This window comes from Xiphophorus maculatus, chromosome 11 (assembly GCF_002775205.1).
Source record: "Xiphophorus maculatus strain JP 163 A chromosome 11, X_maculatus-5.0-male, whole genome shotgun sequence".
NCBI classification, from domain to species: domain Eukaryota; kingdom Metazoa; phylum Chordata; class Actinopteri; order Cyprinodontiformes; family Poeciliidae; genus Xiphophorus; species Xiphophorus maculatus.
Genome location: NC_036453.1, coordinates 13,042,610 through 13,069,580, shown reverse-complemented (window position 1 = coordinate 13,069,580; position 26,971 = coordinate 13,042,610). Strand labels below are relative to the sequence as shown.

The window sequence follows — 26,971 nt, the reverse complement described above, 5'->3', positions numbered from 1 at the left end:
TGAGTGGATGCTACATGAGTGGATGCTACATGAGTGGATGCTACATGAATGATGCTATGTGAGAGGATGCTATATGAATGAATGCTACATGAATGAATGCTACATGAGTGGATGCTACATGAGTGGATGCTACATGAATGGATGCTATGTGAGAGGATGCTATATGAATGAATGCTACATGAATGAATCCTACAGGAGTGGATTTGAGCTGGCATGGAGATCTTGCTGCGGTTCTGGTTCCTTCATTGTTGGTTTTGCTGTGAGTGGATGCTACATGAGTGGATGCTACATGAGTGATTTTGAGTTGACACTGAGGAGATCTTGCTGTGGTTCTGCTGAGTGTTCATTGTTGGCTCTGCTGCCGCTCATCTTCCTCTTGACTCTATAGACTCTGTATGGGGTTAAAGGTCAGGCCTGTTTGCTGCTCATTGGACCAGCTACCGGTGGCCTTTGTCAGAGTGAATTGGTACCAAGTCCTGCTGGAAAATGAAACCAGAATTTTTGTGATTCATCAGAAGGAAGAGTTAAAATGTCTTAGCTCCTCTTCCAGCTGCTCTGCTGTGCAGCCAGAAACAAAACCAGACGCTTTAATAAAATGTCATCTCCACTCGTCTTGTAAACAAAGCTCTGCGTCAGATAAATTCACTGATGACAGAAGAAAACAATGTATCTGCTCAGCTTGATCTGTGTTTACCAGTCAATTCTCATTTCATTAAATCGACTCAGATTTATCTGCAGTAACACGAATCAGCAGCAGCAGTTAAATCCCCAGAGGAGTTCAGCGGGTTCTACACTCTGTTATCTGACCCAGACCTTCAAAAGGTCAGAGGGCGACCCGGGCCAATGGTTTTCAATAAAGTCATAATTAAAAATTCTCCTATTCGCAAATGCAAACATCAGCGGTCCATCAGAAAGTGGCTTAATTCATCTACTGGTTAAATGGATTCCTGTACCAGTGGGGTGACAGGGAAATCAGAAAGAGGTTTATGTTTCCAACCTGTGGGAAAATATTTACTCCGTCTGTAGATTTACTGTTTCCTCACTTCTCTGTCACATTTAAATGCTTCAGATCATCAGTCAAACTTTAATATCCCACAAAAGTAACCAGAGAAAAAAAAAAATAAGATCTTCTTTTTAAAGATGATCGAGAACAAAATGTTATGATCCTGAAGATTTCTGGGAAATTATTCGGAGAACTGATGAGACAAAAATGTTACATTCTGAAAGGCTTTGTTCCCGTCACATCTGGAATAAAATTAACCCAGAGCATCAGACCTAGAGTCCAACACGGTGGTGGTAGTAGGTTGATCAGGGACTGCTGTCCTGCTTTTGGCCAGGACAGCTTGTTCTAACATAAGAAGCCCTGAAGATTGTGACCCAAAGCTCAAACACACTCAGGTTGTGCAGCAAAATAACGTCAGAAAATAAAAAAATAAATTTAAAAGGCCTTTAAAGAAAAACAGGTGAAGATTTTAGAGTGTCCTAGTCAAAGACTTACAATAATTGTTTTTTACACGTTGTGGCATGACATTTACAGACAGTTTACGCTTCAAACTCTCCTTCATGTTGGAGTTAAAACGTTTTGGCACAACACATGTATGGAGCTAAATTGGGGCCATGAAATTTGTTAAATCTTTAATCGGTTGCAAATATATTTTTTGTTAGATTTTAGTTTCAGTTTCATTTATTTTTGTACTTTCAAACTTTTGTCACTTTCAAACGTATTTTCAGTGGAATTTCTTTAAAGTTTACAACTTTTTCCAGTTTTAAAATAACTTTTGTTTTAAAATAATTTTTCAGCTTCAAACTTTTTTACAGCTTAACTTTTTTTTTTTCCTTTCCAAACTGATTTTTCAGTCTTTTTTTTTTTTTTAAACAAACTTCATGGCCCCAGTTTAGCTCCATACAAGCTTCCTCCACAGCGATGGTAAAATCTCATAGCCAGTTATCAGCAGCTGCAGCCTGAGGTGGAACACAGTGATCAGGTATAGGGGTGTGATTACTTTTCACACAGAACCAGGTTCAGTTGGATCGATTTTTATTAACCCTAAAAAATGAAATCATAATTTTACATATAAGTATGGCTCCTAACTTGTATACATAAGTTTATGTAGAGATGAAATTAGAGGAAAGTTAGGAACCAGAAATCATCCACGTCTGGACGGGGAAATTAGCAACAGGAGGAGGTGGCTGTTCCGCAGCAGCGCCCCCTACTGGGATCGTCTGAAACAGGAGAAAAATCACAGGCTGGTTATGATTAGATTTCTCCAAGTGGCAAATTGACGTTGGTTTCCTGCTGAGGAAGACGATGAGCAGCAGGTTCTCCAGAGCGCAGCGTGAGCGGTGGCAGATATGCTGATTGTTTCGTGTTTGTCAGAACTGACTGACGCTGGAGCTCAGAGAGTTTCAGGCAACTAAACATTTCAGAACTATCACAAACATTCGGCTCACATGTTGCTGCGCATTATTGATTTCAATGAGGCGTTTTCTATTTGTTTAAAATTAATGATTGACTTTTATTATTTATGATAACTGGATTATTGAAACCTGACATGATTTGTCCTTTGAAATGAACTCACATTTCTAAATATTGAGTGTTTTATTTGGATTTAGCAACACAAAGCAGCTTCTTTTTAGCCCTCTTACTATGATGCTTCTTGAAGGGACAGTATTACATAAAATCAACTTCCTTTTTTGTTTAGCTTTCCATCAATAACAGTGTTGCTTTGATTCATTCAGGTTTGAGAAATCCATTAATCTCCATGGCAACCATTAAGCTGGGTGGGCCTAGCACTGAGTTCGAGGCATAGCTCCTCCCCCACCCAGCCACTTCAGACTAGCCAGAATGAATTAGCAAACAGCTGGTGGAACTGCTGAGCTCATTATAGGAGCTACTTCTCAGAGCAACGCTGGTAATAATGGTAAAGGGTTAATGGAGGAGCCATGTTGGGATGACTTCCTGGAGGTGGATCTTCAGAAAGAGCAGGAGTTTCTTAAAGAGACAGAGGCCCAATTTCAAGGCGCTAAATTACTAGGTCATATTTGATTAATATAGCTTTTTTATATATATATAACAACTGAACTTACCATAGTTACAAAATATCACTATGTGGCTGGAAAATACTGCCTCTTTAAAAAACAAACGCAGTTATCCAACAGTAGGGGTCGAAAGTAACTACGGTAGTCACATTACAGTTTATTTAAGGTAAATTACTCAGTTACATTCTTAAATCTGGGACCATGTCTGGCCAACAGTAAACAGAGTCAGAATTAAACCGTATAAAATCAAGACGTATCATCCATGTGGAAGATGTTTCTCTGATCATCTGACACCAACTCTGAACTTTGTGATGGCAGCGTCATGCTGTGGTGACGCAGTTCTTCTCTTCCACTCTACAGTTTGTTCCAGTTCGTGTTTGTCTAGAACATGAAATCCCCAAAATATAGTAAAGTTTTTGAGTGTATGTAAATACATTAAAAAAAAAGTAAGAATAATTTTGCCTGGCACTGTAAGAAGTGCATCTATCATTTATTAAAACATCTTAAAATATTTACAAATAAATTAACTAAAAGTGGGCCTGGATACGTGGCAATGTGAGATATTAGAGTTTATAATGAAAACAAAAATCAAATGCAGGGTTTATTAAAAGCAGAATAAGGGTTTTTAAAAATGAAGCCCTCGTAAATAACCACATTTTTTGTTTGTAGATCTATGGATAAATGCATAATTGGAAAGCAAAACTGCATTAATTTAAACACATTAATTTCTAATGAAGCAGGAAAATTGGAATATAAATTTATTTATTTATTTTTGCTCATATTTTAAGGTTAACGGTGTATATAAATTAACTATATTTGTTTAGTAAATCCTTCCCAGTTGTATCAATGCTGCAATCCAACAGGAGGTAGTTCAGTCCACTCTTATTATAGAGCAACAGTGACATCTAGTGGCAGGAAGAGAAGAAGTTTGCAACAGCAAAATCTCAACTCTGCAATGATGAGAAAATAAGAAAAATAGAACATTTCTAGTTCCACTGATATATCTTCTCATTTTTAGCTTGGAAACAATGTCATCTGCCTCGTGAACTTTTACGTTTTCATCAACATTGAGGCAATATTGACTTAAAAAAGCTGAATTTTTCCCTTTACTCTCAGAAGAGGATCTGATCAAGACGAACTTTCATGACAACTGCAGTCGTGCAGAAGTTCTGGATTTCTTGCCAACAATTCATAATGTTCAAATGAGCCTTCATTCTTTAAAGAGCAAATTTAAGAAATTATCTATTTTATGGAAACCAATGACGTCATTCTAGATTGTTTGTGTCTCCTCTGAAAGTTTCCTTAATTTGTTTTCATTCTGGTTTGTTAGTCCCAGTTCTGGATGATCTGATGAATGATCTGAAGCAGAGACACGTCTTTAGTGGCAGTCATGAGCAGATGTGTTTAGTGCGGTTTGTGTTCATGGGTTTGCTGCAATGTGACATCGATGAAAGCAAGGAAAGATGGACTACAAATACCATCAGACCTGCTAAACAGTCTCACTGGTAAACCGGATGTCATGTACCACCTACCTAACAAGGTTTTTTGTTGTTGTTTTTTTCATTTATTTAATTAACATCTGGTTAATTTGTTGCCTGTTTGGCAGCTTTCAAAAATAATTTGTCCAAACAAAAAAAGAAAATCAGCCATGTGATAATAGTATGTCACTTTTATTGTAACAATTTCTGATGACATAAATACAATCAAGCATTACAACAGTTTTCAACAATACTCATAACAGTTGGTAGTGACAGTTGAATGAAGAAATGTAAATATATAACTAATCTATGCGTCCTGTGTGTATTTTAGTCCTCGGTTTGGCAGAACAGACTGTGGGTTCCCAGACTCCCAGGAGGAATTGGGACAGTTTATGACCGAGTCAAACAGCAGTCAATGTGGCCATGACCGTCTTTAGGGACAGTTTGAGGACCTCCAGAGACAGTGGCCTAGTGCATCCACTGACTTGGGAATCCTATGTGGAAAACTACACAAGACTCGGAAATGAACGAGTCTAAAGTTCAAAGGTGTGTGTCCAACAACCACAACACAGCAGAGTCAGAACTTTGACAGAGCAGGTTTCACAAGTTAACATCTTCCTTCACAGGCCAACATCCACATTTGAGTTTTGTGATTCTGTATTTGAAGTCCAAAGAGTTTTGTATCCCAAAGTTCATGTCTCTTTTGGAACTGATTGTATGTCTTGGGCTTTGGTATTTTGATAGTGTTTGAACAGGAAAGCGAGGTTTGGTCTGTCTCTAGGAGAATCCTAGCAGTCTGGTTTCTTCTTGTCGTCTGGTGCTGCCCTTTTCACTGAGCTGAACCTCAAAGATTTCCTCAAACATTTCTGATGTCAGCTTTTCCACACTTGTGCACATAAAGGGCCTGAACACAGAAGCACGAAGCTCCAAAGCATAAATGACATCCAGGGTTGAAAGGCCATCTTTGAATCTAGAAAACATTTAGAACAACCATCACTTTAATGATGCTAAAAAGAGCATGATATTAAATGGATGTGTTTTACAGTCACACATTAAAATTTATATCTCTAATCTTGTTTTTTGTTTAGCACAGGTAATATTGCAAATCCACTAAGTCAAGTCAAGCACTTGAATCAGGGTCTTACTTATTTGTCTGCTGGCTATTGTCGATTCTTACCCTACATTCGCTTGTTTTAACTGCAACAAAGTAGTAACTAATTAACATAGTTAACAGAGGTACTTCATTGTGCAATAACATGACACTATGTGCCTGGAAAATACATAATACTGCCCCTTCAGTAAACATCTGATTTATCCTGCACAGTAGAATCGTCTTTTAAACACAAAACACAAAAGTGTTAAATTAATCTATGGAGCAACACACTTGTCCCTTGACTAGTCAACTTGTCACTTGAAAAAATGGTGGAAACATGTTTTTGGCTTCAGTGATGGTATGAGCAAGTTCAGTTTATAAAAAGATCTTTTAGTTTCACTTTTTCTGTGCCGTTTCACCTGTTTGCTGCACGTTGGCACCTGTTGGTCACCGTATCTGATCAACTCATCGTCATGGGATCAGGAAACGTCTCTGGATTTCCAGCAGGATTTCCTGTGTCTCCTCAGTCCTCTGTGTCTCCTCTCTCCTCATTGGTCCAGTGCTGTTGACTAGTTTCAGTCATGCTAGTGAACCAACACATGATCAGACACACATTCCTTAATTTCTGTCTAAATAACAGATGATTGAATCAAACTTTCTGATCAAGTCATAATCATGACCTCACCATTTATAGAATCTACTAGAACCAGTAGGTCAGCAGGTCCTCTGCTCTATTCCTGATCCTCCTTCCATCAGCACAAAGCTCATCAAAGCTCTGCTGTTATGAATTGACTCAATGAAAAAAACTGGTGGTGTTGGAGGTGGAGGTTTACAGGTTCAGGAGATCCAACCTGGGACATTATTGATCTGCAGAAACTGAATCTGGGATCAGAAACCAGCGCTGGGTTTTCTCTAATGGTTCTAAAATTCTTCAATATTCATCGTCTGACCAAGGAACAGGTGAACTTCAACATGAGACGCTGGAGAGTCAACACATAATCAGACACACATTCAGTCTAAATAAAGGATGATTGAAGGAGACGTTTTGATCAAGTCATCATCATGTCCTCACCTTTTCCATAATCTGTTACAACCAGTAGAACAGCAGGTGGAGCAGGTCTTCTGTTTTAATTGTTGGTCAACTCAGAAAAATGAAATAAAGACAAAAGACAACAGAGTTAAAAAAAGAGAACATGGACAGAAGAAAGAACAGTTTTGAAATTTGACCTCGATTTCATCCATATTTAAAATTGTTAGCCAGGTAAAAATAAGTTTTCTCACTTTTTTCGTCAACTGGGTTCTCTTATCTACCTCCATCTTACTGGTGGTGTGTAGGTGGAGGTTTACAGGCTGACGAGGAAAACCTTCACATGATCTCTGTCTCTTTATTCTGCACACGTCCTCAGGTGTCCCCCTGTTAAATCCTTTTCTGTCTCCTAAGTCCTCTGTGTCTTCTCTCTCCTGATTGGTCCAGTGCTGTTGGTGATGCTAGAGAATTAACACATGATCAGACACACATTCCTTCATTTATGTCTAAATAATAGATGATTGAAAGAGACTTTCTGATCAGGTCATCTTCATGTCCTCACCTTTTCCACAGTTTGTTACACCAGTAAGTTACCAGGTGGAGCAGGTCTTCTTCTTTAATTGTTGGTCAACTCAAGTCTCAAGTCATGTGACATGAGTTGACAGAGAAATGAAATAAAGAGAAAATACAACAGAGTTAAAGAGGAAAATATGCATGGACAGCACACAGAACCAGTTTCTAGCTTTCAGCTCAACTCTACGCAGCTCCATCTGAAATGTTTAGTTATGTTGTGTAGATATAAATGTTCTTACTTTTTTTGTCAACTGGGTTCTCTTATCTTCCTCCTCCTGACTGGTGGCGTTGAAGGTGGAGGAATCCAGGCTCAGGAGATCCAACCTGGGATGATCAGAACATCAGAGATCTGAGAAGTCTGGACCTGGGATCAGAGACTAGTGTCTGTATTTTTTAATGTCTATTCTCTTTTTGTGATCTTTCTGTGTTGCAACACATGAATATGGCAATACAAACTATTTGTTTTATGAGATTAATAGTTCATCTTTCTACTAATAGTGAATTTATTTCTATGTTTATTTAGTAAAGCTGATGGTCCCCAATGCAAGCAGGACGCAGGCAGTATTATGTGTTGTGGAATGCACTTACAAGAAAGGAACCAGAAGGACAGGAACCACATGGACAACGACGAAAGAGTCCAGCGATGAGCAGCTAAAACCTGAAAGATTAAAACTGGGAAACTGGATTAGTGGAGGAACAGGTGAGAACAATTTTAGAGAGCATCGTGGAGGGAAGCACCGCGATTACACCCTGAAACATGGGAGAGTAGAGAGGAAAACAGAGTCAGAACCGCAAGGGGAATCTTGGAGGAAGCAGTCTCACTGCGAGCTGCTCTGACTGGGACTGACGGAGCAGCTTGCAGTCTGGAGACTGGTGAGGACCATGAACCAGAACCTCAGAATAAACTGTATCTATGGTGGTCCAAGTCACTGGACCAAGCCCTAACCAAATATTTATCTCTTTCTTTTATCCTTAAAGATTTTCATCTAACATAACATAAAAAATCTAGCAGCGGGATAAAGAAAAGCCCCGGTGCAAGACGCTACCTAAGGCATCCTCGGTCCTGCTAGAAAGCCATTGGCTTTAACAAAAACAACAGAGAAATTATGTTTTCCTAATGGGACTTCTCAGGTAGGTCTTCAGTTTTTCAAGATCCCACTCTAATCAGAGTCATCACCTGACAAGTCGTAATGAGGTCTAAAAAACACTTGTCTGGAACTCACTCTTCCTCTAATTCTGTCAGATCCAATCCCAGATGTTGAAGGTATAGGTTCCTCTTCTTTGTCCATTTGAGACTTCATCCAGACACATATGCAAGGGAATGACGAACTTGGAATTTTGCAGTATGTTGGTGGTGAAGGACAAACGACAGGGGAGGACAGAATGGGATCCTCACATGCATTCTGAGGTGAAAGACCGAAGGGTGAAAAAAGGTGATCCCCAAACAATGACATGGACGAGGAACTGGAGGCAGAGGATGACTGAGAAGAATCCTCATGCACCATCCATTGTGGGGGACAGAGGACAGTGAATGACGGAACGGGATCCTCACATGCACTCTCAGGTGAAATACTGAAGGGTGAATAAATGTGATCCAGCCAGAATGTCATGGACGAGGGATTGGAGAGTGGAAATGACTGAACGGGATCCTCACAAAACCTATTTGTGGAGGGACTGAAAAGAGGTTCCTCTTCTTCATCACTGTCCCAGGTCCACTTGCAGGGGAGCTCCTCTTCATCAACATCACTCTCCCTGAACCTCTTGGAGGGGAGCTCCTCTTCATCAACATCACTCTCCCTGGACCTCTTGGAGGGGAGCTCCTCTTCAGCAACGGGATCCTCACATGCACTGTGAGGTGAAATACTGAAGGGTGAATTAATGTGATCCAGCCAGAATGTCATGGGCGAGGGAATGGAGAGTGGAAATGACTGAACGGGATCCTCACACAACGTATTTGTGGAGGGACTGAGAAGAGGCTCCTCTTCATCAACATCACTCTCCCTGGTCCTCTTGGCAGGGGGCTCCTCTTCAGAGTCACTGTCCTTTGGCCTCTTTCTGTTTACGCTGGTCCCAGATGTCACACGAGCCACATCCCCTACCAAAACTACCTGACGACGTTGTGAAGTACAAATAGGTCTGGAGTCATCTGGACTCAAAATGGGCTCAGACAGAGGAGGTGAACTACACCTCGACACCTCGCCATGATTTCCAGAAACCACGTTGTCAGACATCTGAGGGATAACATCTGACCACACCTTACCAAGATCCTTACCGCCGTCTGGACGTTCCTCCAACGTTGGGGATCCATCTGTTGGAAGCTCTACACTATGAGCTGTGAAGGAAAACAAGAAAAAACTATAGTTCATTATCAAGACCTTGACAAAAATCCAAAGCGATGTTTAAAGAGAACACTGAAATACCAAAATACACCAGCCCAGATTTGAGAATGTCTAAATATGAATTAAACAAGTATGTGCTGCGTTCAGCACTTTTTAATAGCTAATACAATTAATGTTTTACATATTCTAAGTATTAGACTCATTTATTGTATTCAGATCAGTGGTGCATCCATGGAAAACAAACATGCTCATTTTAAAAAATAGGTCAAGAACAATCTAGTTTTGTTTATCTCTTTTAGATCAAATATTAAATAAAATATATTGTCTGAAAACAAAATAAGATAATCACCATGAGCAATTGTGACATTTCTAAAATTAGATCTAAAAAAGACAAACTAAATAATTCAGAGATATTATAGGAGGTACATGTTTGAAAAGTTTTTGTCTTTCTTAACTTTTTATTGAAGTCATTTTATATCTTTTCCGCAATGTATCCATGGAAACTAAATATGTTTGGGCATTTTTGAAAAAAAAAAAATGGACAAAGAACCATCCAGTTTGCCAAGAATTGGACACCAAAGTCATAAAAGCTGATTTGATTTTCACATAAAATTATTATTTTCTATTTGAAAATCAGCTTTGATGGATGATCACTATGACACACACACCCACACACACATAATGCTTATTACTGGGGCAACAGGTGTAGGAGTTTGCCCTGCAGTGGCCCGCCTCTGTCGTTGTGTCCTTGGTCAAGACATTTCTCCCACCGTTCCTGCTGGTGTTGGTCAGAAGGGCCAATGGCTTGATAAAACAGCTGTGGCTACAATCTATTAGCTTTTCATGTTCATCAGTGTGTGAACGTGTGCATGAATAGAAATTACTGATTTTATGTAAACCGTCCTTGAGTGTCCTAATAAACCTCTACAAGTCTGATGTCATTGCCATGGAGACCAAATATGTTTTGTCAGGGCATTAAAAAACAAAAAAAGAACAAGCTAATTTTCCTGTTTTTTGTTTTTTTTTTTTCAAACCAGCATAACATTTTTTTTCCCAAACACTAGTGCTAACATTCCACACATTTATCCACAAATTTCAATAAGCTAACACATAAGTCACAAAACCATTTAAATTAACTCACAAATTTGTTTCATCCCATAAACACAAAACAGACCTATTAAAGTTGTATTTTTCAAAGAAGTCAACAAAATTTTGAAGTATTGGACTACAAAATCATCAAACCTGATACTCTTATATTAAATAGCATCATTTTAGCTTTTTCAAATCAATTCACCCATGTTAGCATTCCTGGCTATGCTAAAGAAAAACCAGATCAACATGTCCTTATCTTGAAAAAATAATAAAACTAAACAATCAAATCATAGACTGTCATAGGGAAAATATCTTTTAAAAATGCTTTTTAAAGTAATATTAAATGTTTAATGCATTTCATTCAGCGTATCCATGGATACCGAGTGTGTATCACCGCATTTTTCAAAAAATAATGGTCAAAAACAAGCTAATTTTCCAACAACTGGACAGAAATTTTACTGTTTTTTTTCTTTCTTCTTCCTTTTCAAATCAGCATAGCAGTTATTCTCAAACACCAGCGTTAATAAAGCATTGAACACAAAGTCATTAAACCTGACTCTCATTATAGCACCTTTGTTTCAATCAATTTGCACATTTTAGCATATGCTTAAAAAAACAGGTCTACATGTTCCTTTCTTTAAAAAAATAGCAAAACTAAACAATTAAATTACAGTCTATCAAAGGGGAAATACGTGTTGTTAAATGTTTTTCTTTAAAGTAACATTAAATAGCTAATGTATTTTATTTGGCGTATCCATGGAAACTGAGTGGAACAGAGCATTTTTCAAAAAAATAACGGTCACGAGCAGGCTAACTTTTCACGAATTTGACATTAATTCAACTAATTTGACTATAATTAAATACATATGTTTCTTAAATCACTACACCAGTTTAACATTCCTGACATTTCCTGGAAATTCAGTCAAGAAAAAGGCTCATTAGTTAAGAAAGATCTACGCTAGCAAGAATGCTACTGGTCTTTTTTGTACAGCAGGCAGTATTTCTTTAAAAGAAACGCACACAAACACAAAATAAACTAAACGATTCATTATTATTTTACTAATAACTTGTTTTTGTTTATTAAAATAGTAGAAGAATGATACTAACCTTCCAGCTGATCACCCTGCTGGTTCTTCTCCTGGCCAGGATCCATCTTTCCCGGGTTCTGGGATTCTTCGGCAAGTGCGTATTTCAGCAAGTCTTGCAAAGCAGACTTCTCACTAGGTTCAAACCTTCCGAGGCGTTATGCTCCTTCAGGCGTCTCCTTCAAAAGTCCCGTAGCAAAGGGAAAGATTTCAGAAGGTCAGCGTCATTTATAGGGTTACCGACGCTAACGTCGTTTCCATGACGATCATTGACGAAGGCTCAATGACGGATGCACGCGCTGGTGCGTGAGATAAACTGGACTACAGAAGTTGCAAATTGCACCAGCTAAATAGTAAAAGATTCATGCAGGGCACCTTGTATTGTAGTACATAGTTCAGTTACAAATCACTCTTACAAAACAAAAAATATATTAATATATATAATTATAACATATGTTAATATTTTAATGTTGAATTGTTATCTTGATATAAGTCATTGTAAGGTGTTATAAGTGTAGCTTCAGTTCTTTGGTGCCACAGAAACATTGCCACATCTATCATCTAGTAATGCCCAGCCAGGGGCGCCGTAAAGGGGGAGAAAGTTAGGACAATTCCAAGGGCCCCTGACCGACCGGGGCCCCTCCACAAAATAGTTTTGTTGTTGTTTTTTTCAAATAGAAAAAATTGGAGCCTTGTCAATTACAAAATTAATTATATCGCGTGTTGTTGTTTTTTTTTAATTGTTTTTATAAGTAAAAAGTAAATGTTACCATTCCCAGAACAAAACGCACACGTTCATATTTACACTGAACCTGCCTTGAATCTGCATTAAATGGTTCCTTCTTGCTTAGGTGACGGTGTTCAGCAGCAGTCAGTAGGAGACAAGAACGACTGTGGCAGTCACTATGCTGCCCAGAAAAATAATAAAGTCAGATTTTCAAAAGGAGAGAGAGAAAAAATACAAGAGTGTCAATTTGTAGCCCAGTTTTTCTCCAAGAGAGGGGGGTTGACTGAGTGAGATTATCAACCATTTAGCATAATTAGTTTAGCTACAGACTGTTTGCCTCCTTTTCATTAGCATTTAAAGAACGAAGGACCCCAATGTCAGAATAATCCCTCCTCCATGCCCCAGTGAAAACGGTGAGCAACACTGTGTTTAGTGACAAGCTACGTAGATTTCAGAGACTCCATGTAGACTCCCTGGAATGAGGAAGTCTACATAGCCTCCCTCATTCCAGGGAGGCTATGTAGATTTTTCCTGTCTCACTGCTCTTTTTACAATTACACAACAAAATAATATATTTATTAGTGACAGAAATTCAAGCAATCTTTATAAAATTATAATAAAAAACAGCCTCTTGTCAGTTCAGTCCTGCCTTAGATTGCATTTACATTACAGATATCTGTTGCCATGTCCCTCCTGACCCGTCCCCTCCTCCGTGAAATTGAAGCTGCAGTATGTAACTTTTATTAACAAACAGTACATATTTGTTAAGACAGTCAATATTTTGATAAATTATCTGACAATAATTTAATTCCTCTGCCCTCTCCCAGTGCTCTCTAGAAACAACCAGTCAGAGGCATGCGGTGGGTTTTAGCGCTGTCAGTAACAACCTTTAGCCGTCAGCTGTAGGTTTTGGGGGTTTTTCGCAGCTGTGTCTGTTTCCGCGGTCATTTTATCGTCAGAAGCATTTCCATTTCAAATCTTTCTATTTTGGGTTTCAAACTTTTTTTTTTTCCCCATTTCAAAATATTTTTTCAGTTTCATTTTTATTCTTTGAAACAAACTTTATGGCCCCAATTTAGCCCCATACAGAGCAGCTTCATGAATTTGACTGGCAGCCAATCATAAAATGAGCATCAAAAATACCATTTAAATAAAGTGTTTTAACGCATATCTTATGTTTTAAAAAGTAAAGTAAAAAAAAAATTAATAACAGAAAACAAAATTATGCTAAAACAAATTTCAAGATTGACTGCTTTTATGGCAAATAATTTTATTGTCATTATTTTTGTAAAAATCAGATTTCACTTTGACTATAAAAATTAATGTTGTAATTCTTTGGTCAAAAAAGCAAAGTTTTGTTATGACTGATTTGCAAAGGCAATAAAAATAGCAATTTCTGTCGAGTGAAGTGCAGACAATTTACTGTAAATTATAATATAGTTTTTTAAAGTCATTTAGCATAACTGCATATTTTTATTAAACAGAAAAAACTGCATATTAATGTGTTTATATTATTCTGTATGTGTACATTTTTGTATACTTATTTAAAGTATCTTAAATGTTTTTGTTTATGATTTCCTACTTTTCATCGCCTTTTTAGGTTTTACGTATTTTTGTTTTTTGTGTTTTTGTCCAGTTGTCGTTCCGTCTGTAACGCCATGATCAGATCCTCTTCGTCGACCAATCAGAAACGAGAAAAAGCCTACCATGGGTGGCTTGCTTAACGCTGATTGGTCTATGTTCATGCGAAGCAATGTTTAGATGTGTTCCAATTGGTCCGCGAGCTTCCTTTAGTCGTCCGCTTACCTTTGATACAGAATACAAGCCACACAGCGGCAGGAAGGTGAGTAGCTCTGATGAAACTGCTCTGAAAGTCTTAAAAATTACTTTGCTAAACCACAGCTCATGTTTTTAATACAAAATGAAGCGTTCAGAGAAATCTTTGGTGTCGGTTGTTACCGGAAATGTTACGCTTTTCTCGTCCAGTTTTAAATCTTATTGGCTCAGCGGATAGTTTTCTATAAAACAAGAATTTATGTCACTATATGCTAGTTTTTACTGTTTTTTTCTGTTTAATAATGAATGCATTTTTACAAAACTAAGCGAGATTTTTGTACAAATGTTGTTTTAACATTTAACTCGCTAAACTCGTTTAACTAAACGACTCGCTTAATTAAACGAGCTTAACGAGATAAACGAGTCTTGCTATGTTTAAGAGAGCAATAACTGACCTACTTTTAAGACGGGTTATGAAATGTTTTATTCCCCGCTAAGTAAATAATCTGGAGTCCAGTAATTAAACTACAGCAATGCATTAGTGAAGTATGGCTTTTAGAGCTATTAAAACCATAAATTCAGTCAAATTTTACAGTAGAGCAATAAAAGTAATGTATTTTTGTAGCGAAATGTTTTGATCTGATCTCGCAGGGGAACTGACTGAGCACAAAAGTGTATTTGTAAAGAAGCTGACAGCTTACAGTTCTCTAACTCACCATATTAATGGAAAGCTGGGTGGAAGGAAGAAGTTTTCACATTTCTCTGTTTCAGTGCCTTCATCACCAGAAGCAGCCATGGACCTGGTGCTGAACGTGGCCGACCACTACGTCCTGACGCCCTACGTCTACCCTGAGTCGTGGGCCGAGGACGGCGCCCTGCGGCAGATCATCAGCCTCCTGGTGGTGACCAACCTCGGGGCAGCCATCTTGTACCTCGGCCTGGGAGCGTTCAGCTACTATTTCATCTTTGATCACAATCTGATGAAACACCCTCACTTCCTGGAGGTACGTCGCCACACGGTTGCCGTAGTAACGGAGTGATTGCCAGCCCTGTTCTGACCGTCTGTGCTACCTCGTCACATTTTCCTACCGTAGCGCGGATAGACAGCTAAGTCTATCTGTCAGTGCTACGCGTCAAAACCTGCTATCGTCATGCTCACAAAGAGAAAACTATACCGGGTTGTGTTAATGTTAAATACATTGGATAACATTATTTGAGCGACGGGACTGAAGTGGAAGCTTATGCTTAGCTTAGCACTGGAACAATTTATATCCATGACGAAACCACAAGAAGATTCATCTGGACATCCTACCCGTTTAAAATGAAAAGCTATAGATGTTTGCACTAATCCTTTTATTAGAATATCCTACCTGTTAAAAAATATTTTAAATACAAAGGTGTTTGTAAGAATAAAACAGTATCAGACAGGGGGAAACAGGTTTTTATTGGAATTAAATTAAATACAGACAACAGATCACCGTAATTCTTTTTTGCACATTAATACTTTGTATGTCTCTTATCATATGCAGCGCAGCCACAATGTGTCCACCGAACTGCGCAGGTCACTGTGCTCCTGAAATGGTTGGATATGATTAATATACAGTAATATTACACGGCTATTACACAGCTTCAATCCTACATAAGTTTAATAATAATAAAAAAGTGTAATTAAACTAAAATATTTTAAAATATAGGGATAAAATTAACTGCCAAACAATGACTTGTTTACAGTAGTAACAACTTTGCAGACGGTGAAACTAAAGCCATTTGTAAATATGTTTGCAAGCTGCCTGTCATGTAAACTAAAAACATGAAGTAACACAGCAGCTTAATGAAAGCCAGGTATAAAATAAATTAAATAAAGCTTACCGTAATCTTTGATTAAATAAAACACATGAAACGATACTTCCACAGGTAGGACGTATTTATAAGAAATCTGCTGAGTAAGCAGCATGTGACGTAGCATCGATGTGCGCATTGCCACAAGGTAGGACGGATTTACGGGTAGCACAGGTAAACAGAACACCTGGCAGACCAGCGGACTTTGTCCCTTCTTCCTTCCAATCCTTTCTTCCTTGGAGAGATTTAAAGGGCCAGCTACCAGACATTCTGTTCAGAGGTGGATAGTTTTTATCTGAGCAGTAAGGTAGTTTGTTTGTTTTCCTCCTGTCTCTCTCTTTTTTTTCCCTCTGAGCTTAATGAGCAACTTTGCTTACAGAGAGTTATTAATACATTTTATTTATTATTTTTGTTCATTTATTTTGGATATTTAAAAAGTCTCAATCAAAGTGAACATATGTGTTTGAGGGTTCAGGTTACAAGTGTGGAAAAACTTCAGAATTGGGAATGTTCGCCTCTGCATTTCAACTTCGACATCCAAAATTTTGGACTGGTCACTGTTTAGGCATTTACTGCTAAAACGTGCAACTATAACACAAAATCGATTAAAATGTACAGTTTAGGTATTTTAGCTTTCCAGAGCCATTGCGTGAAATATTCGGCTGTTCAGATGTGTTTTGTTATGACTTCCAGAGCAAGATTTGATAATATTCACACATGTTCAGTGAAACAAAAATTATTTCAATGCTTTACTTTGAAAACTGTTTTTTTTTTTGTTGTTTTTTGTTTTTCTGTGACAGACACAGTATTCAATATAAATATAAATTCCTGTGTGTTTTGTGACAATTTGAGACAGCACCTTTTTTCAATTGCAACTTTATTAATGTTTTTAGAAAGATGCTCAAAACTTGATCTTGTACAAGAAATCCTTTCAACTCTTTAAGTTTTCATATAATAAAATTTGGTCTAACAGGAGATGAAGACGATTTAATCCTGACTAAGTTTTTATTTACTAATATTTTTATCTAACAAAAATGTACCTTTTTAATCTGACCCATACTGGCTCCATCCCTGATAAACTAAACAAGTCTTGAATATATATATACTCCGTTGTTGACCTGCTTGATACTGCAGTCACTTCCACCAGTACACCACCAAGCAGCTTCTCCGAATGTCCCGATTCGCTCCGGGTCAGATCCCTGCATGTTGCCTTTCAGCGTCCATCCACACTGAAAGAAACCCGCTTAGAGCCAGGCAGCCTCATCTCTGCACAGCTGAACTTCTGTTTAACACGCGTTATCTTCCTCTTGTTTCGCAGAATCAAGTTCAGAGAGAAATTAAGTATGCGATGACCTCCCTGCCCTGGATCAGCATCCCCACCGTGGCCTTGTTCTTCGCTGAGGTCAGAGGTTACAGCAAGCTGTATGACAACGTCAGCGACTCCCCGCTGGGTGAGGAAAGCAGCCTCCATGTTGTCTCTGAGTCCTCCATGTTGTCTGATCGTCCTCCATGTTGTCTGATCGTCCTCCATGTTGTCTGATCGTCCTCCATGTTGTCTGATCGTCCTCCATGTTGTCTCTGAGTCCTCCTGCTGTGGGACTGACGTCTCCTCTGTGCTCTCAGGTTGGTCCGGTCTCTTCCTCAGCATGATCTCCTTCCTGTTCTTCACTGACATGTGTATCTACTGGGTCCACCGCTTCCTGCACCATAAGCTTATTTACAAGGTGGGTAAACCTCTGTTGAAGGTCGTAATATTATGAGAGTAAAGTCAATATGATACAAGAGCAATAATATAAGACCAAGTGCAGTGATATGAGAATAAAATCGTACTACTATGAGAAAAGTCCTAATTTTTTGAGAACTCCTACATTGCTGTAAAATGAAGTTATACTTTGGTATGTTTTACAAAGAAGGGAAAACTTGATCCTCTAACATCAGCACTAAATTATTATCAGCAGCAGGACTTTAGAAAAAAGAGCCACAGACTGGCCGACCTAGTCTGATCTTAAAAGCTCTATGGAAGTTCTTTTTTTCTCATAAAGTGAGATTTATGTCGTAAATTTATGACTTTTTCCTGGTAATATTGCATCTCTATTCTGCTAAAGTTATGACCTTATTCCTGCAGTTTAAAACAAGACAATCTCTTAGACTAACCTTAACACTTGCTGCCTGAAAATCTGAAAGACACTCTGTTTATAATTCAAATACAAATTTAAAAATACTTTATGAATCCCAAAGGGAAATTAAATATTAAATATAAATGAAATTATAATTAAATTAAATATTTAATATTACATTTAAATTAGACTATACCTAAATGTAATTAAATATTCTAAGTGTTTCAGTTGATCTAAAATGGGAAAAGTTTCATCTAATTAATGTCAGACAGTGAGAGAAATGAGTTATTAATAAGTTAATTGGATTTTTCATCAGAGGTTTTCTGCCTTTTTTAGTGGAATATTAATTTCGGTTTGAATGGATAGTTCTCATGTGACATCACACTTCTCTGAACTTTGTAACTGACGGCCATCTTGGCAGGCATTTGCATTGGAGTTGCTATGACAACAATGAACAAGCCACCAGCTTAGAACCAGCTCTCGCCTTGTTCTTATCTAACTTATGAACTACAACTATTACTTGATCACAACCTTTGAGTGTCTGCTCACCTGTGTGTAATACTGAGATAAATATCAGTGATATTTACTATAGCACTGGCTGCCAAACTAGAAAAATTAGCGTAGCTAGCAGCCATCTTAGCTACCAGCTAAGATGGCACAGATCACTTCCTGGTCAGACCGGTGAGAACTATGTGTTGATCTCTGTTCTCTTCATTTCCAACAGACATTTCACAAGCCACACCACATTTGGAAGATCACCACGCCCTTCGCCAGCCACGCCTTCCACCCGGTCGACGGCTTCCTGCAGGGCCTGCCCTACCACATCTACCCCTTCCTGTTCCCCCTTCACAAGCTGCTCTACCTGGCTCTGTACGTGTTCGTCAACATCTGGACCATCTCCATCCACGACGGCGACTACCGCGTCCCCGCTGGCCTGACCGGCGTCATCAACGGCTCCGCCCACCACACCGACCATCACCTCTTCTACAACTACAACTACGGCCAGTACTTCACCCTGTGGGACCGGCTGGGAGGCTCCTACAGGCACCCGTCGGCTCTCATGGGGAAGGGCCCCATGGAGATGGTTCGGAAACTGCAGGCGGAGGGAAAGTTGGGGAAACAGGAAGTGAACGGACACGCTCAGAGGAAAGAGGAGTAGCAGAGTTGGGATTGATTACAGAGACGATTCGTTAATCAGTTGCAAAACTGAGAGGAAATATTTCCAGTTCATCTTCGCCATATAAGCTGATCCTGATGAACGAGCTTCAACTTGCTTTGTTGTTTTTCCTTCAGCAGTGGAGTTTTGTGCAGTTAACATTTTTTTAAATTAGGGTTGAAAAACATCTCACGATATATGCTTTTCATCATGTTAGTCTATCAATAATTATTGGTTAGTTTTCTGCTGTAAATGTCTGAAATATTGCCAAACCGGTGACTTTATCAACGGTTTTCTCTCCACGTCGTTGTTTTTTTATTTGTAAGCAGTTATCAGACACGGTGGGGAAACTTGAAACCGCTGCTGTGTAAGTTACTCAGTAGGTTGTTGCTTGGCAACCAGTTAGTCGAGGCCACTCACGTTGCTTAGCTAACTGTGAGAGTTTAAGCGGCTAAAGCCTTTCCTCTGCCTACATCCCCTTGTGCGGTTCTGGATCAGAGTTTGGTGAATATTCTATCGATATTGATTGCGTGTCTGCCATGATATATATTGTTATTGATTCATTGCCCAGGCCCTAGTTTCAATACAACACTTGTATTTAAGTGGAAACATCTGCTTGCTAACTCCAGGTGTTTTTAAAGCTCTCTGTGAGAGGTGCTCAGGTTCTGGACAGCCCATCTCTTTTTTTTTTCTTTTTTGTGGGACTCTTGTAAGGAACAGCTGGTGATGGCCGGTTAATCTGTGAATTTATTTCCTTTCCACTCAAATCTTTGCTCCAGTCGCTCACTGGGCCTAAATCTGGAATCAATGTTGCCTGAAATGGTGCGCAACATTAGCTGTGTTTCCATTACAAATCTGCACAAAAACTTTGTCGCTGTTCTGCTAATGTTGACAAATACAACTTTGCAATTGCGCTGTTGTCATCAAGTAAGAAACGAAGTCAAAATCACACAGGAATAACTTTAAGTGATTCCATTGCAGTTTTGCAAAAGAAACTGATTTCAATACGGCTGGAAAACCACATCATGCTAGCACTGAAACTTTCTATTGAAAACCTGAGATTTTTTTCTAAATTAGCTAGTATCAATTACTCAAATTTATTTCTGAAATGTTAAATTGTGCAGTTATATGGTCAAGGAAGCACAGCTACCGTAACAGTAACAGTAAGGTTCTGAAGGAACGTTTATCCCTGAGATCCTTCTTGTTTGAAGAAACCTCTAAATCGGCCACCAGGACTAAACCAGCAGATATTTCTCTGTGCTCATAGGAAAAACGATGGCTTTCTAAATCCTGACGCGTTTAAGCTGCTTTCTCGACTTTCATTCATGTCACTTTATTAAACATAATTTATGTACAAACTCGGCTCACTTTCTTTATACGTGTGGATTTCTCTGGCTGTGAGCAACATGTGGTGTGAACTTCCTGCCTCTCTTATTAAATACATTCTCTGCTGTGTAGAGTTCAAAGGTCAAAACACAGGTTTCCAGACACAAACTTGATTAAAATGTGCTGAACAAGCCATTTTTCTTCTTTTACCACATTAGCGACAAAAAGAAGAATCTGGTTCTGCTGAAGTTGTTCCTCTCCACTGTCGCCACAATCCTTAATGCATCAATTTGTTTATTGTGAATTGGTGCCAAAAAATGAACTAAATTGACTTGAAGCGGTCTTTAGCTTGAATTTTAGCTCACACTGCAGTTCAGAATCCAACAGAAATGAATCAATTTACTCTACACTCTGTTCATGCTGTTTGTAAACTCAAAACAAAACCACTGAACTAATCAAGAGTGTCCTCCAATACTCAAAACCAGGGGTCTCAAACTCCAGTCCTCAAGGGCCGCAGTCCTGCAACTTTTAGTTGTGCCTCTGCTGCACCATACCTGAACAGAATAATTAGGTCATTAAGGCTCTGGAGAACTGATCTACACAAGGAGGAGGTAATTAAGCCATTTCATTCCAGTGTTTTGTACCTGTGGCACATCTAAAAACTGCAAGACTGCGGCCCTCGAGGCCTGGAGTTTGAGACCCCTGCTCAAAACACTTTCCGCATGTTCGGTTGTCAAATTTACACAAATGTATCAGAACTGGATTTATTTGACTATACCTGTTTCAACACATTTTTTCTTCAGTCTTCCCCAGTGAAGTTTTATCACCCGAGTACTTTGTACCTACTATAACGACATCAACCTGCTAAATTTACTGATTTAAACTGTTGGGTTTTTTTTTTTACAAAGAAAACTTCTAAAAACAACAGTGAAAAAATGCAAAACTCACAGCAGAACCTGTCACACTTTAATGTTTTTTTCTGTAAAGTTGTTTACTTTGTTTACTGTATTTTTATTTTTTTTTACTGTGTTTCTCTCAACCACAGCTGCCGGCTTATTACCATAAAAATAACAGATTGTAGGTTTTTAATTTTTTTTAATGGTATTGACAGACGTGACCCCCGACCCCCACGTTCCCCAGCTCAGCGACTGTTGCCATGGCAACTTACAGAAAGCAAAACAAGTTAGGAGAAAATGAGCGTTTATTGATTTATCGTCTATAGACAGAGCAATGCTCAGAATGAGCTGATTTTTTTTTAAAATATAAGCTTGTAAAAAGCAAAACAGTAGATAAAACAGCGTTAAATACAAAACTAGCGCGTTGTTCCAGAAATGTCCACGGGTAGTTGTGACGTCCTGAATAAATTAAACGTAACATAAATACACGGCGGCCTTTTGGTTTCAGATTCAGAACTGCTCCTGAAGAGAAAAGCGAACCGTGATGAAGAAGAAGCTTTTCTACACGTTTCCGTGAGGCGACCGAGTCCTGCGGGGGAGACGAGCGACCGGCGCCTTCAGCAGAAGAAGAAGGGCATCCAGAGGAAGGACCGCATGGCCGCCCCCGCCGCCACGCCCGCCAGTAATCCCAGCGCGACGCTCTCTGCGACTCCATCAAACGGATCCCTCTGGACGATCACCTGGTGGGTTCCTTCAACACAACAACACAGCAGCCACTGGTACAGCTGGATCCTGTCTGTTTGCTTCTCAAACAAGTTGTTTTTTTTTTTTTTTTTTTTTGCTTATCAGACTGGTTAAGTTTTGAAAGGAAAATTCAAAGACATTAACTGCTGTTGAAATCTTATTGTCTGCGACGGCAGGTAGGGTTAGGCCATTGTGTATAGAAGGGGGAAAAAAGAGGAAATTTCCACCAAAAAAGACAGAGGTTTGTTTTGTTTTGTTTTTAATGTAAAAGTTCAAAAAGCTGAAAATTTGCAAGAAAAAAAACCACAGAAATTCTGAGATTAATCTCAGAAATCTTTCAGAAAAACGAGGACATTTTTGAGTTCAAAAAGTTGTAAATCTAGTAGGGGAAAAAAAATCTGAAATTCTGAGATCAATCTCAGGCATTTTCTAGAAGAAAAACGAAATGTCAGATTTCAAAAAGTATAAGTTTGGAAGAACAAATTTGAAATCCTCAGATTAATCTCAAATTTTCTAGGAAAGACACAAAAGAAAGTTCAAAAAGTCAAACATTTGCGACATTTTGAAATTCATTTCACATATTTTCTATAAAATAGCTGAGCATTTTGTGAGCTCATAAAGTTGAACATTTTCAACTTTTCAAGCTGATAAATCTTTGAGATTTATCTCAACGTTTTGGATTGACTTTTTGGAGCTCAGAAATGTCTACATTTTGGGAGAAAAATTCTGAGTTTAATTTCAGAATTTGAGTTTTTTTCTTCCAAATTTACAACTTTTTAAACTCAGAAATGTCTTTATTTTGGCTAGAAATTTTCTGAGGTTAATCTCAAAGTTTTGTCATTCAGCCATCTTACCTGGTCCCGCTCCAGGTGTGATGTAGACGGTGTGGTATCCGTTCATGGGGACGGCCTGGTAGGAGTCATCATAGGGGTCGTATGCAAACACCTGCACAAAGAAACCAACAACAACAACAAAAACAACAAACATTTTCATTATTTTCAGCAACAAGTTGACATGTCCAGAACTGACGGGGAACACACAGAACTCACCGGGTTTCTTCTGGTTTCAAGCAGAGTCAGTTTCCACGCTCTGAATGAGAACAAAAACCCGAAATGAGAAGCTGATAAATGTGTTTAAATTAAAGGCTGAGCCAGTGGAGGTGTTACCTACAGAGACTCATCTTCACTGTTTGCACACAGGTTGAGTGTTGAGCCTTCTCTGAGATGAACCACTACGAGGTTTTCCCTGGGATTACTCTCTGGTGGGTTCACACCTGCAGACAGACAGACAGACAGACAGGGTGTTACTTTCATTTTCCGGTGACGGTAGTTATAAAAGCATTTCTGCGATGCTTACCTCCACATTCCAGGCCAGACCGCACATCGATGCACGTTGTTTTCAGGCTGACTCGCTGCTCTAACTCCCGCCGCCTGTCGCTCTTGTAGAAACACAGGCTGCCGTCTATCCAAAGGTCGCACCAGTTCAGCTTCCAGCGCTTCAAAATGGCGGCTGCAGAGCAAGCATGCGTCACAAAGACATGCTAAGGCTTTTCTGTAAAGGGATCTGATGTACTCTGAAAGCCACGTTACTATCATTGGTGATGATAATTGGTCACTACTGATCCAGCTTGTGGTGTGCCTCTAGGGTCTGTCCTCGCTCCCCCTTTTATTCTAGAACCTGAATTAGACATAATTTTATTGAAATAATTTGACATAATCCCGTATTTTTCAAAAGTAAATGTGTAAATAGATTACAGAGATATACAGTGATGTACAGTGACTTTCAAAAAAAAAAATCCTACTTGTTTAATATAATTATTAAAGGGGAAGTATTATATGTTTATAGGCACATAGTGCCATTTTATAGCATTTCAAGTTACTGTTTCCTTCAAATATTATAAAAAGCTACACATATATCAATAATTACTTTACTTCCTGCTTTAATGCCTTGAAACTCAGTCCTCGACGCGGCCGTCGCGGGTTCAACTCCCGGACCCGACGACATTTGCCGCATGTCTTCCCCCCTCTCCTTCCCCGTTTCCTGTCAGCCTACTATCACATAAGGGACACTAGAGCCCACAAAAGACCCCCTGGAGGGGTAAAAAAAAACTTATTGTGAATCATTTCCTTTCCAACTCTGCTTTCGATTGGCTTTCCCTCATGATCTGTGAGCCACTTAGAGACACGGCCGGCCGAGGACAATTAATAGGATTAGACGCTGCAGTTTCATAACCAGCACGGCGGGTTTCTGGAATATTCTCATTGTTTTCTGCAGAGACGTTCAGATTATCCTGAATGGAGGATAATGAATATACAGAAATATGATGTTGGTCAGTTAAAGATCAACATGTTAAACCTTTAAAACACCAGAAAAAAACAAGTTCTTCAAAAAACATCAAAAACTGTTTTATTATTTGACACTGAATATCAGTTGATTAGCAAATCTAGAATAGAAATACCTAAAAAAATCCACATTTCTCTGCCTTAATGCTTAAAAATATAAATAGTTCCAGATTTTGGAGTCAAATCTGATTTTTTTTGCAAGATTAAAGGCTTTTCTTCTATATTTGTCTGGAGTAGAATTTTAGTTTTAGTCAAATTTCATATTTTTTTGGAGTCTTGTTAATTTTTTTCCCTTAATTTTCTCTCTACTACTCTGATTCTGGAGGGGACAATTGTATTTTTCAGATAAAGCAAAAAATGAAAATTAGGTAACAACACACGTCTATCTTAAATTCCTTTTTTATTGTTTTTATCTAATTATTTCTTATAGTACCGCTATTCATACTAGTTTAAATAGTATTAAATGTTTCAATGACTGTAAATTTGTGACCTGTTGAGTGCTAAAAGTGACAAAGTTAAGTGAATACATATAAAATTACATGTAAAAATGTAGAAAAAAAAAGTTGGGAATATACTTATGAAATTTAAAACAACGTATCAGGGGCATTGTTGATAGAAAAAAAGAGTAAATGTAAAAATTGGAAATTTCCGAGCTTGAAATGCAGGAAACTTTCGACATTCTGAAATTTTCTATATTTCAAAAGTTGAAAATAATCAACTTTTCGAGCTCACAGAATTTCCAAATCTTTCTAGAAAATTTCTGAGATTAATTCCCCAAAATTTGTGGAAATTTACTCCTTTTTTTCTATCTACAATGGCCCTATTAAGCCGTCTTAGGAACTTTTTAGATATATAATCTCTAAAAAAAAAAAAAAGATTTGTCAATATATAATTAGGATTGGTACTGTGTATACATACGAAAATGATTATTTTTTTAAACGTTCAGGTTCAAAGCTTGTAAGTGTAAAAGTCAGCATTTCCCATCAGTGGGCGGGGCTAAAATGGCTGCAGTAAATATGATTGGTTTCAAGTGAACCTGAGTGTGGAAATGAACCAATCAGATTTTAAAAGCCAGAATGACATCACTTTAGAGACACAGAAGTAATGTTGAAGATACTTTCCAAAATGTATATCAATCATTCATTTTTTTTTTTAAATTACTCATCCCTTTTAAATAGGTGAGGAAATAAATAAATGATGAATATATTTACTTATTGGATTGTGGCACTTTTTGATTTCCATATCACCAGTATATGTTTGAAATATAAATGAAAGAGAATTTTGTGATAAAATATTCTGGATTTACCTTTTTGTTTTGGGGTAAAAAATAATAGAAAATACTCACTCTGTCTCCACAGCCAGCCTGACTTCAGGAGCGCCATGTTCCTCAGCTTCAGTCAGCTTTGTTCCTTCTATTTCAATAATTTTCCAGCAGAAGTTAAAAAGGGAAATTACCTGATTTTATTGGATGATTTGAATCAAATTCCTCCCCTGTGTCTGTTTATATTCTCTGCTCCTGGCAGATTATTGTGCGGCTGACTCACAGGATCCTTCTGGATTAGCACGCCACGCCTCCCGCCCAGTTTCCCCTCGCTCTTTCTGGGCTGAGGACCTTACCGCCGTGTTTTCATGCAGATATCTAAATAACAGAGTAGATGCTCAGAAACAGAAACTGCAGTTTCTTCTGCTTCTGATTTCTGCTTTAAATTACATCAGTTATAACAAGTTAATCTCTGCTCTGAGATAACAAAATGAGGATTAGCCCAATAGTCCCCAGGTCACAGACAATGACATCATTTCCTGCTGAGAAGAATATTTTCTAGAACCTGTCCAGATTTTTGCTCTCTGTATCCAGGTAAATAAAACCTTAAAGGGATGAGGTGATGTCACTTATGAAAACCTAACAGTTTTAAAAAATCAAAAAATAACAGTATTCCATAATAAAAACCTCAATTCCTTAATAAAGTACTTAACATGGCATAACATGGCAGCAGAAGTTTTGGTTAGTGGAAACATGCTTCAGTGTGCAGATGAAATGCTGCATAATGTAAATTACACTTAATAACTCAATTAAATGTTATTTAATTACTTTTGGGATCAATAAAGTATTTTTGAATAAAATTTTATTCACTCACAAAAGCACCGATTCAAGAAGTAGAATACAAATGTACGCCACACTTTTCAGTTTTCTTTTTTTTTTTTTTAGTTGAAGACAATATTTTTCATTTTTATTTGCACTTCCAGTTTGTGTTGGTTTTCATAATAACTTCTCAGTAAAATGCATTGGCGTTTTTGAGACAGTTAAATAAATAAAAAAATTAA

General features: G+C 38.2%; 2 protein-coding genes and 1 long non-coding RNA gene across 3 annotated transcripts; 1 reads left to right on the top strand and 2 right to left on the bottom strand.

Moving 5' to 3' along the window:
- Positions 1 to 4,712: 4,712 nt before the first annotated feature.
- On the bottom strand, positions 4,713 to 6,742 carry LOC111610129. The gene is made up of 4 exons (XR_002753506.1): positions 6,683 to 6,742; positions 6,296 to 6,590; positions 6,030 to 6,194; positions 4,713 to 5,487 (listed from the first exon to the last, which is right to left on the bottom strand). It is a non-coding gene; the product is annotated as an uncharacterized LOC111610129 (long non-coding RNA).
- A 7,506-nt stretch (positions 6,743 to 14,248) lies between these two features.
- On the top strand, positions 14,249 to 20,699 carry sc5d (sterol-C5-desaturase). Its single transcript, XM_005809331.2, has 5 exons — positions 14,249 to 14,296; positions 15,001 to 15,233; positions 17,387 to 17,519; positions 17,692 to 17,792; positions 18,910 to 20,699. Exons 2-5 carry the CDS (start codon positions 15,024 to 15,026, stop codon positions 19,342 to 19,344), a joined length of 879 nt encoding a protein of 292 aa, XP_005809388.1. The 5' UTR covers positions 14,249 to 14,296; positions 15,001 to 15,023; the 3' UTR covers positions 19,345 to 20,699.
- A 1,049-nt stretch (positions 20,700 to 21,748) lies between these two features.
- plekhb1 (pleckstrin homology domain containing B1) lies at positions 21,749 to 26,186 on the bottom strand. The gene is made up of 6 exons (XM_005809326.2): positions 25,995 to 26,186; positions 23,664 to 23,816; positions 23,478 to 23,580; positions 23,357 to 23,396; positions 23,162 to 23,252; positions 21,749 to 22,314 (listed from the first exon to the last, which is right to left on the bottom strand). The coding sequence occupies exons 1-6, from the start codon at positions 26,029 to 26,031 to the stop codon at positions 22,181 to 22,183; spliced, it is 558 nt and encodes a 185-aa protein (XP_005809383.1). The 5' UTR covers positions 26,032 to 26,186; the 3' UTR covers positions 21,749 to 22,180.
- Positions 26,187 to 26,971: the final 785 nt, after the last annotated feature.